We start from the raw sequence: 12,639 nt of genomic DNA on the forward strand, positions 1-12,639 counted from the left end.
CTAGTTCAGCTCCCTCCCTAGGACATGACACTATACTGATTGGGGGTGAATCTCATGTGAAGAGCCTTGAAATAGCCTCTCTGTGAGACAGGATTGAAACGTTCTAGGTTTCCAACAGAGGAATTCATCCTACAATGAGATAAACTGTTTACATGGTAATTGAGAGAGACTTTGAACTTGGTCATTTCTGTTATTGGAGCATCCACAGAAGAGTAACATATCCTAGCAACTAACTGAACTTCTCCACGTTAGACCTTGTATCTTTCTAGGTGATGGTCTCCTAGGCCTTGTATGTGGTTAAATGAGAGTAATCAACTGTGAAGTAGAGTCAGGAAACACCCTTGCTGGCCTCTGCACCTGCTTCTCAGGCTCTGTGTAACTAATTTATTTTGGTTTTAATTTTTGTTGTCTTATGGCAAAAATTATTTAGTAATGTTATTGATCATATAAACTCAATGTCATTTAAAAATCATATTCAACATCAGACTATGTCCCTCTGTATTTACTTTGACAGAATCTCACTCCCATGTAGAGGTTGCTCTGAAATGTTTTTGGACAGTTTTATAATCTCTCATAAATCCTGTACAAGACAGAAAGTTTGTCCAAGGAATTTTGTGTGACTGTGAGGTATCAGCCTAGTCATTTTCTGTGGAAAATGAAACTTTGTCTCTCCTTGAGAAATTCAGCCTGTCCCCACAGAAGTCGGCCCTATGAAACTTGCATGGGTCCATCCAATTCAAATCTTACAACAATCAACATTCATTCAACTCTTAGTCTTTCTGTTGATGGTCCCCCAGAATTTACAGATAAGAGAACCCGTCTTTCATTTCAATCCTCTGCAGATTATTTTTGAACAAGAGATTTCATGACGTTGAGAGTTTACAATGCACAGTCAAGAGCAGGCTGGCATTATGTCTTGGATGACAAGGAGTTTCTGTCCCTTTTACCTAGAGTAGGAGATACTACCTGAGTATCATGTGACCTGCTGGAAAAGGCCCAGAGGTTAAGGAAGGAAAATGATGAAATGGGAGAATAATTTCCAGAAGGAAAATAAACATACTGGCAGGAAAACAGACATTCCAATCAACTCTCAACCTGAGGATGTTCATGTATGTGAGATGAGCCAGGTCAGGTGGGAAACAAATTGGGTTTTCAAGTCACGGGGTCTTGTTTCTCCAACTTATTGACTTTTTCTGAATCTGTAAATAAATACATAAAACTGTTTACACAAGAGAATCCCACTGTCCACTGTGTTGTTTTCTGTTTCTTCTTCTTCTTCTTCTTCTTCTTCTTCTTCTTCTTCTTCTTCTTCTTCTTCTTCTTCTTCTTCTTCTTCTTCTTCTCCTCCTCCTCCTCCTCCTCCTCCTCCTCCTCCTCCTCCTCCTCCTCCTCCTCATCATCATCATCATCATCATCATTATCTTCATCAGTATGTTTCCATGCTATCCATGGCAATATTATTTCTGTTCCTGACATTCAGCCTTTGTAAAGCCTAAGTATGTATGAATTCTCCTAATGAGAAACAAAACAAAAACATGAAACATACATAAACAGGAATGATTAGATTCAGACATGTCAAAGTTATAACAAAGCCAATAATCAAGAGAAGGGCTAATTGTGCATTGCTGCCTATAACAACAAAAAGTGTGTGTGTGTGTGTGTGTGTGTGTGTGTGTGTGTGTGTGTGTGTGTGTGCATGTGTGCCGGGGTCAACTGTGCACCATACACTGATGTCCATTCAATGTCAATCAGTGTCAATTTAGAACTTGAGACAAAGACAATCCGATTTCAGCATACAAGGCTCCTGATAACAAGAACTAGTAGTCTCTTATATTCACAGTTTGGAATCCCACTGCTCTGGCCACAATGTTATCTGCACAGGAGCCCAAAATGTTGTCAAGGTAGCAGACTCCATGCCCTGTAGACTCCAGAGCATGAGATGCAATAACATCTCTAACTCTAAAACAATATGAAATTTAATCACTACTACCAAAAGCAATTCAGAATGAGACTTACATTTAAATAAACATATACAACTAGATTTATGAGGAAAGATAAAGTGATGCCCACAAATCTATAGGGACAAATGCCAATGAAATATTTGGTATGGTGTTAGGTACATCAAACTGAATTTTCAAAGTGGATTTACTTTGTCCTGATATTTTAATTTGTATTTTACTGCACAAATTCATATTACAGATATTCCCAGCTACCCCTCCAACAGTTCTATGTAGCTAGAGTTTTCCTGCCTTGCCCACAGTCAGGACAAATCTCTGTCACCCGCCAGTCCCACAGCCGCTCAGACCCAACCAAGTAAACACAGAGACTTATATTGCTTACAAACTGTATGGCTGTGGCAGGCTTCTTGTTAACTGTTCTTATATCTTAAAGTAACGCATTTCTACAAATCTATACCTTGCCACATGGCTCGTGGCTTACCAGCATCTTCACATGCTGCTTGTCCTGGCGGTGGCTGGCAGCGTCTCCTTCTGCCTTCCTGTTCTTTTATTTCTCCTCTGTTAGTCCCGCCTATACTTCCTGCCTAGCCACGACCAATCAGGTTTTATTTATTGACCAATCAGAGCAACTTGACATACAGACCATCCCCCAGTACAGCCAAGTGCAGACCATCTCAGACACCTACACTCAGGCCCATGGTCCTAATCATCCTCTATGCAAACCTGCTGGGTAACGCCACAAGGAACCCAAGAAGGGCTCCCACAGCACATACATTAACATCCCACAGCAGTTCTACTCTCATATGTTTAATGGATATATATTTCATGTTACATGCCAGAGCTTGATATTTTTTTGTTTCAATAAAGAAGCCTGTCAATGAATGGGATCACTTATAAAGATCTGGTTAAGGTATGGTGTATTGTAGAGAGCATCTGGAATCAGCATCTCTTGATTCTATGATGTCCTTTTAAAATGTTGACAAAAACCTTAGAGGACTGTGAATAGATGGCTGACAAATGGATAGTCAGCATGATGTTTTCTGAGCAAGTCTCCAGGCTAATCCCTCAGATACTTTAGTTCTACTGCAGATTCCTGCTCCTCCAGGGTTTATGGCACACCCAGGATGTGGGTTACAACACTGTGTCTTGCACAGTAATAGACAGCAGAGTCCTCAGATGTCAGGGTGCTGAGCAGCATGAAGGCTGTACTGGAGGATTTGTCTAAAGTCAGTGTGGCCTTGCCCTGGAACTTCTGTGCATAGCCAGCATTACCACTTGAAGTACCAATCCATCCAATCCACTCCAGGCCCTGTCCAGGCCTCTGCTTCACCAAGTTGATAGGGTAGCTAGTGAAGGTGTAGCCAGAAGCCTTGCAGGACAACTTCACTGAGGCCCTAGGCCTCACCAGCTCAGCCCCATACTGCTGCAGCTGGACCTGGGAGTGGACACCTGTGGGGAGAAAGACAAAGTGGATGTCATTGTCACCTGAGTATGGACCCTCCTCAAGTCAGGAAATTAGGAGCCGCTTACCTGTAACTGCTGCCACCAGGAAGAGGATGATCCAGCTCCATTTCATGGTGAGGACCTTGTGTGTTCAGTGACTGTGGAGAGGACACTGATCATATGTTGTTCTGGGTTGTGGACATCCCTGCATTTAGCACCATAGATTCACCTGATTTGCATATTCATGAGACTCACTTTACATTCATTAAATATTGCTCATATATTTATCATTTTTCTTCAGTATACCTCGTAGGCATTGAGAAGTTAATCCACAGACACCTGATGTCCAGAGTGCGCCAAACCAGCAGGCTCACTGTGGTCATCATTGGTCAAAGGCAGCCATGAGTGCTGACACTCACCCTGGCATTAGGTAACACACCTTGGATCCCTTGGTTCTCACCTTCACCCTGTGTTGTTCAATGAGTTGTGTTTGTCTTGATTTAGGTAATCCCATATTCTATAGTCTGTATGTTCCCCAAAATATCTTTACACATAGTTTGATCAGTACAAACGTATCCAAAGAAGGCTCAGGTCTGCACAAGTGTGCTTTTTTTCCCCTTTCACAGATACCTGAAACCTGTAATCCTACTGAACCCGCACCAAACATCACTTCCCCTAATGATTCTGTAACTCAGGGTTTTAGGGACTCTGACCTCTATGCACACTGTGCTATCATCTTTGTGATTCTATGAGAGTTTCAGGGATATTTTTGCACATCTCATCTAAGGTTTCTCTAGAATTTTCCTACATGTTGCAGGAGGAGTTTCTCTGAAGACACTGATATTTGAAAGAGGCAGAATGTCATTGGGAGTCATTTTATTGCAATCTATTTTTATAGAGCAATAATATTTATCTTTATCCCAGACTCCTGGACTATAAAGTCTCAGATTATTGGTGACTCAAGTAGTTTAGAGTATGGGCTCTAATTCATGGAACGAGCTTAAGTCAAATCAGATGTTTTCTGTTATTCCAACAAGCTTGTTCTGCCATTGACCTAGCATGTCTTACAGGCTGGATACTGTTATGAACCAAAGGAGTTGTAGCTTATGTTGGTCTTACATTTCTCCTTTGGAATCTTCTACTGTGTGAAGTTTACATACTACATATCTTTTTTTCCTTCTTACTTGATGTATGGCTGTATGACTGGGTGGCTAGCCCCTCATGCCCTCCTCTCCTTCTTTTCTCACTCCTTACTCTCTTCCATAACTTTCTCCTCAAATTTAGCTTCTTTGCCCATCTGTACTATGGGATGTCTTTCTGTATCCTGTGAATTTATGTTGTTCCCATTGGATAATAAATAAAGCTATTTTGGCCTATGGCAAGAAAGCTTACAGCCAGATGGGAAATCCAAGTAGAGATATAGAGAGAAGGGAGGGGTTGGGGAGACACAAGCCAGCTGCCCAAGGAGCAACTTGTAATGGGACACAGGTAAAGCTACAAAATACATGGTGATATATAGATTAATAGTTATGGGTTGAGTTAAGTTTTAAGAGCTAGTTTATAAGAAGCCTGAGCTATAGGCCATATAATTCACAATTAATATCAAGCCTCTGAGTTCATAAACTATAAATGACTGCAGGATGGTGGGTCCAGGCAGGACCAGAGAAATGTCCTTTACATATAGCTTTTGCTAATTAAAAAAATAATTTCTGGGATACAGGCTGCTTGATGGAGACATAGACCCACTGCCCAGAGCTGGCAGTAAAGATACCTCTGCTATGTTGGGAAGCTGAGATGGGCAGAGTCAGCAGCCAAAGCCATTGCTTCAGTTCTGGCCTGCAGTTTAAAGCAATGATCAGATAAGGGTTATAGAAACACAAAAGACAGATTCATATGGAATAATCCTCTAAAATGGTTTACAATATGTGTAAAAGGTAAGTATGCTTAAAAGAGAGAAGATAAAGGATATAGATAGTCATAAAAATAAAACAAAGTAAAAAAATAAAATAATATGTAAAAAAATAAGCCACATAAAGATGGATATTACACAGAGAGTCTGAGTTATGTTGTCTTGGGGATTTTTAACTGCAGAATGACATTTGATTTATAAAGGCTGCTAAATTACACACACACACACACACACACACACACACACACACACACACACACACACACATATATATATATATATATATTATCTTGACTTAAAAATTTGGATCTAGGAATATGTTGCTTTGGAAAGGAGGCTGTGCTTTTGTTTCCACAGGAAGCAAGAGGCTATGGATTCACATCAGGTTAAAATGGATCAGATTTGATCAAATGAGACCACCAGAACCTTAACAAATGGTACCTATCAACAAATGTTATAGCCAGTCTTCCCAGGACTTGACCATTATTTTGAATTTTCTCAGGACCCCCATAAGATTGCCAGAACCCCCAACCAGCAGAAATTAATATAAAAAGCTATGCCCAGTTTCCCAAAATATTATTTATAAATGTTTACTTTTATTTAAAGGGGTTGATTATAAATGCAATCTCTTTCTAAAGAAAAAAAGGGGGAAATAGATATGATAGGATAAAAAGGTAGATTATTAAATCTTCTTTTAAAGAACAACAACTTGTTTGGAATGTTTTACAATGCTATGGATTTTAGCTTATTGATACAAATTTAACGTTAATTTTGTTATATTGAATGTTTATTTCAACTCTTTTTTAAAGTATTATGTTTATGCAACTCATTTAAAATTGTAATGCATAATTAAGAAATATAGATTAATATTTAGTCATCAATGGGATAATCAAACTTATAATCATGTTAATTAATTTTTCTAGATGTATGTAGATATATTTCAATTAGGTAGGTGATCTTCAAATACTTCAAAGACTTACAGAATATGACATTTAAAATGTTTTAGGATCCTGTTTTCCAGGTAGCCTCCCTGGTGATGTGAGTAGCAGTCCAATCATCCTTGTTCCACATCTAGTATCCTCCTATGAGTGAATACATACCATATTTGTCTTTCTGAGTCTGGGTTACCTCACTCAGGATGATTTTTTTCTAGATCACTTTCTAGATGATTTCTAGATGATTTTTTGTTAGCCTGCAAACCTCACAGGGATTGCCCAATGACGGAGAAATGGCTAAGATATACATGAACAACCTGGACATGAGTTGGAGTAATGAAGGGCAAGGGTCGAGGGAAAAAGATCCTGTGGGAACGGGAGATCCCAGCTGGATCAAGAACAGAGAGGGAGAACAAGGAATAGGAGACCATGATAAATGAAGACCACATGAGAAAAGGAAGAAACAAAGTGCTAGAGAGGTCCACAGAAATCCATAAAGATACCCCCACAATAGACTGCTGGCAATGGTCGAGAGACAGCCAGAACTGACCTACTCTGGTGATGGGATGGCCAAACACCCTAATAGTCATGCTAGAAACTCCATCCAAAGACTGAGGGATCTGGATGCAGAGATCCATGGCTAGGCCCTGGGTGGAGCTCCGGGAGTCTAATTAGTGAGAAAGAGGAGGGTTTATATGAGTGAAAATTGTTGAAACCAAGGTTGGATAAAGCACAGGGACAAATGGCCAAATGAATGTAAACACATGAACTATGAACCAAGGGCTGAGTGGCCCCCAACTGGATCAGGCCTTCTGAATAGGTGAGATAGTCGATTTGCTTGATATGTTTGGGAGGCATCCAGGTAGTGGTACCAGGTCCTGGGATCATTGCACGAGTTAGCTGTTTGAAACCTGGGGCTTATGCAGGGATGCTTGGCTCAATCTGGGAGGAGGGGACTGGACCTGCCTGGACTGAGTGTACCAGGTTGATCTCAGTCCTCGGGGGAGGCTTTGTCCTGGAGGAGGTGGGAATGGGGGGTGTGCTGGGGTTAAGGGGAGGTGGGCAGGAGGGGGGAGAATAAGGGAATCCGTGGCTCACATGTAGAACTGAATGGTATTGTAAAATAAAATAAAAGGAAAAAAAATAAAATGTTTTAAGAACTTTGACTTTCTGAACATTGAGGCATGTCTTCTCCTGGCAGCACCAATCTACTTGAGAGAAGATGATGGGACATCAAAGAACCTCCATATGGAGTTTGCTTTCTTTATGAAAAAAGGGCATGAAACTGCTGTTGCCCAACTTGTTTGCCAGGGTGTTGTATAAACTAGATACACAGGACCCATAGTAAAATGACCACTGGATTTTGCCAAATCAAGGTGAGATGGTCATTCAGGTTCCTTTTTCACAGAGGAGACTGTCAGATATTCTACAGGACACAAGGAGAAGTGTCTAAAAAACTCCAGACCTATAGGCTGAAGATGGATGCCCCAACATTGCAGAGGAACTTTGGGTGACTGTCCAGGCAGCCAGCTGTCTCTGTCATCTCCAGATTTTTGAAAGTTGCTTACAGTGCATTTACTGTTTTCTTAGATAACATTAAATCCTTCTGGGATCTTTGATGGTATAGAAGACTAGATAGTTATAATTATAGCTTTTCTTAGTCATAATAAAAGGTAAATTAGATATAAAACTTTAAACTCACAAAATAGGAGAGATGATAGAATATTTCCTAATTTTGCCAAATATAAACAGACTAGTATAACTATGATTTTTGCTTGATAACTGCTTTGTTATATGCAATTTTACTATGTTAAAGTTATAACTTTCCTTTTTGATTAGATAGAAAGGAGGAAGTGCTATGGGATATCTTTCGTTATGCTGTGAATATATACTGTTCCCATTGGTTAGTAAATAAAGCTGTTTTGGCCTATGGAAAGAAAGCTTATAGCCAAGCAGGAAATTCAAGAAGAGATACAAAGAGAAGAAGGCAGGAGTGGGGGAGACACAAGCCAGCTGCCCAAGTAGCAACTTGTAATGGGACACAGGTAAAGCTACAGAACGTGTGACGATATACAGATTAATAGTTATGGGTTGAGTTAAGTTATAAGAGCAAGTTTGTAAGAAGCCTCAGCCATAGGCCATATATTTCACAATTAATATCAAGCCTCTGAGTGGCTATTTTATAAATGGCTGTGGGACCATGGGGCCTGGTGGGACAGGAGAAACACAGAACCATGGGACTGGGTGGGACTGGAGAAACTTCCTCTACACACCAGTCCTGCCTATTTGTCTTCTGCCTAGCTATCAGCCATTCAGCTCTTTATTAGACCACTCAGGTGTTTTAGGTAGACAAAATAATAGCTTTACAGAGTTAAACAAATGCAACATAAAAGAATGTAGTACATCTTTGCACAATTAAACAAAATTTCCACAGCATAGCCACGTGGTGGTGGCACACACATTTAATCCCAGCACTCATGAGGCAGAGGCAGGCAAGTCTCTGTGAGTTCCAGGCCAGCCTGGGCTAGAGAGTGAGTTACAAGAAAGGTGCCAAAGTTACACATAGAAACCCTGCCTCAAAAAAAAAAAATTCCACAGCATAAAAGAATGTAACAAAACTTAAATAGTCAAGAACAAGGGTGCCAAATTCATCTGTAATTAGATATATTAAAAAAACTGTTTTGGTAAAAAATACAATTGGCTATCTTGGGTCCTTGTTAATACTGCCATGAGAGATTTAACAAGTTTAAGGAAGAGGAGCGAGGTCCTGCATGCTTCTACAGATAGAGTAGATGACAGGCCTCACACACAAATTTGTTGTCCATTCATCAGCTGATGGGCCTCTAGGCTGATTCTAGATCTTACCTGCTCTGAATAAGGCAACACTAAACACAAATGATCTGTACTAGGGAGTCCCTAGGTGTCTGCCCAGGAGGGATGTGGCTAGGTTACATGACATTTCTATATTCAGTGCTTTGGGGAAACTCCAGCAAATGTCCATAGGGACAGCAACAGTTGACACTCTCACCAAACATGTCTTATGGTTCCATTTTCTCCAATTAATCATCAACAGTTGGTGTCATTTGTTTCCTTAGTAAATACCATCCTTACTGGAATAAGAAGAAATCTCAAACTATTTTTGTAATTTGCATTCCCTGATAGATCAAGATGTTGAAAACTGTAAAAAGCAATACTAGCCATTTGTTTAATGGTTGCATTTACATTACATGAAAAAACTATAAATTTTCTCAAAGCACCACTGCTGTCTGTCTGTAAAATGAATTAATTCTTGGCCTTTCAAAGGATTAGGAGAGAACTCTGTAGGTTGTGCCAACAAATCAGAGGAGATACCCCTTTCCATGTTTCTATTGAGTTTCAACCTATAGCATACTTGAGATGCTCTCTCTGTCTTTTGTGTATGTGATTCATTTACAAAACTGTCTTCTCAAGGTTGTAGGGTGGAGCACTTTGCACTGCTGCTTGGTCCCCCTGAGGGTCAGAACAGCAGGGAAGCAGAGTGAGGAAGGTCACAGTGACTGAGGTTGAGATTGGAACCTGCCTGATCATAGTCTGTTCCTTTAAAATATCAGATCCGTGAAATTCTGACAAGGTGTGGAACTTGGGAATGGATCCTTTCCCAGTCAGCTCCTCTGATTTCTGTCAATGGGCTGCCTATGCCTCAAGGCCACATAGATAAGGTCTGGGTGATGTAAGAAACCTGCAGTGACAGATTTTATAACCCTCCTGCCTATATTTCCATCACTTGCCATGATGCTTACGAGGTGCTCCCACCCACAAGAGAAATGAGTGGATATTAAAATCAGCAAAAAGAAAAGGGGGTCTCTGCAGGAGGGAGACACCAACACTCACAGGAAATCCCCTATCTTCAGACCGCTCTACCTCCCTAAGGATGAGAGTTATAAACTTTATCCATAAGGATGCTGTGTCCAGTTAAGGAAAAATGAAACTACTTACTTATGTGTCATCAAAATAACATGAAACAGTTTTATACAAAGAACTTTACTAATGTATGCACAAGGCTTTAAGAAAAATGAAGATAATCAAAGGCACTAACAAATCTGTGAGAAAATTGACAGTCTTATTTATGTATGTTTGAAGTAACTTTCCTGTGTTTAGAGATTTCCTTAATTTAAGCAGCAAAGATGGCATTTTAACTATTGGTGTTCACACACTTTTAGACATTCAGCTGAAATTTCTATCAACTCTTGAGGCCCAAATTACCAATATCTATTTTTCTCCTATTTTGTATTCCTTCAGTTCTTCCATCATTGTACTGGAAGGATTAAATGGTCACACTCATCGTTATCAATTAACTAGAGGAGAAACAAAGCCATGTGAGTCAGGAGTGAATGATGCATCCCCTGCAATCTGAGGAAATGAGCTGTTGTATGCAACACAGGTGTGGCAAAATAACAGTCCTCTCCATCTGAACCCAGAGTTAGACCTGAGCGTCATTCATTGCAGAGGGAAAGTGCACATTGTCCAGAGGACATCACCCTATCACTGTAGGAGGCTCTGCACCTTTGAGGCAGATAGGATGAACAAGTGACTCTCACACCATTGGCCAATCTCTGCTCCTCAGTGGGTCACAGTGGCAGAGTTCTGAGACCAGAGAGAAACTCAGTCAACTCATGAATGAAAATCTACTCATTGTTTATCCATTCCTTATGAAAAAGGACAGTCGGTATCAGGAGCAAGGCACAGAGGTGAAGTAAGACACAATTGTACTGATGGTGGAATTTGGCAGTATTTATAGTTTATCCAATAATTCTGTTTTTACACAAATGTTCTGAACATACCTTACCCTGGGATACAGTTCTCAGCTTGTTACTCAAGGTGTGTAACAATACACCAAGGCCTGAATTCTCCCAGCTCTTTCTGGAATATATATGGCATGCCTTTCAACCATTATGGAAATCCAGTACTGCCCACCCCCAACTTCATTTGATTTTAAAACTATTTTGGGTTCCATGCTTGCTCAGCATGTAATCCTGGTGCTCATGGCAGAGTCTCATCTTCCCTGTGTAATGCTCTGCATTTCAGTGAGGCCAGACTGTGTTCTGTATTTAAATGTGTAGGTCAGAACTGAATACAGACCTGTCTAGATATTTGGTTATTTCAAAGATAATTAGAAGCTATGCCTGTAGAGCAGGTCCCTGGGGAATATGATCTATGATTTGAAACCATCCAGACATAAAGTATTTTAACCTTCCATGTCCCTTCCTGGCTTCTATGGTTGACGTTGAGCTCCCTGTGTGCTCAGTGCCCCCTGCTGGACTTGAAATCATTGCAAGTAGGTTTGTGTCTGAGCTTACAATTCCCTTTCCTCACTGTGTAATACAGTAGTACATGGCAGTATCTTCATTTCTCAGACTGCTCATTTGCAGGTACAATGAGTTCTTATAATTGTCTCTGGAGATGGTAAATCGGCCGTTCACAGACTCTGCATAGTATCTTGCACTTCCATCATATTTTATAGTTGCTACCCATTCCAGCCCCTTCCCTGGGGCTTGACGAAACCAGTGCATCCAGTGATCACTGAAGGTGAATCCAGAGGCTGCACAGGAGAGTGTAATGGACCCTCCAGTCTGTGCCAAACCGCCCTGAGATACTATCAGCTGCACCTCACATTGGACTCCTGAAAACACAGAGAACCATAGTCAGAAATCTGTCACATATATCCTCACTCTTACTCATGTCCTCTTACACAAAGAGAATCTCTTCCCTGTAAGTTACCTTTTATAAGAGTAACAATAAAAACCCATCTAAGTCCCAATTCCATGGTGAGCAGTCTGTGTTCAGTGCTGGACACTGAATGGGAAGACCTGGCTGGAATCCAGGGCTCAGCTCCACTGTCACAGGTGAGGCTCAGCACTGGGCTGGTCTTCATGAGCAGAGGAAGGCATTATTTGCATCTCTTCCTGCTATATAGTAAGCTCTGAGGTTGGAAATAAGGGAGAAGACAATGCTCAGAGCCGATGCAAGGGACTTTGTGGTCATTGACAACAGTGACAGAGTTATGATGTTATATTGTACTACATGCTTTTCCTGGTTAAAGTTTCACCACACTTCATTCATTTCATGATTATTGTTTACACAAGACCTACATTTTATGTATTAATGTGGCCTCCTTTTTAAAAACATATAATTTACAAGGCAGCACACACTGTCACATTTCTGGATGATGTTCAGGTCTGGTGTGTCATCCCCATGCCTGCGTTTGTGCTTCTTGGTGCTGGACACAGCTTCTCCCTGAGACAGCTCTTGGTCAGAGTCAGCCATGTCTGGTCAAGTTTCAATGTCCCCTTCACTGTAATGGGACACTTTTGATTTTGCTTCATTTTAGAGTTTCCTGAAAGTGTGAACACATTTT

At 40.7% G+C, this 12,639-nt stretch overlaps 1 pseudogene and 1 gene segment (V, D, J or C); both read right to left on the reverse strand.

Annotated features, from left to right (window-relative positions):
- Positions 1 to 3,066: 3,066 nt before the first annotated feature.
- LOC143268384 (immunoglobulin heavy variable 1-84 pseudogene) lies at positions 3,067 to 3,534 on the reverse strand (annotated as a pseudogene).
- An 8,059-nt stretch (positions 3,535 to 11,593) lies between these two features.
- On the reverse strand, positions 11,594 to 12,048 carry LOC102906290 (immunoglobulin heavy variable 3-7-like). The segment is given in 2 exon segments: positions 11,594 to 11,904; positions 12,003 to 12,048. Coding segments are annotated over 2 exon segments (357 nt in total).
- Between the last annotated feature and the right edge of the window lie 591 nt (positions 12,049 to 12,639).

Source organism: Peromyscus maniculatus, chromosome 14 (assembly GCF_049852395.1).
Source record: "Peromyscus maniculatus bairdii isolate BWxNUB_F1_BW_parent chromosome 14, HU_Pman_BW_mat_3.1, whole genome shotgun sequence".
Lineage (NCBI taxonomy): Eukaryota > Metazoa > Chordata > Mammalia > Rodentia > Cricetidae > Peromyscus > Peromyscus maniculatus.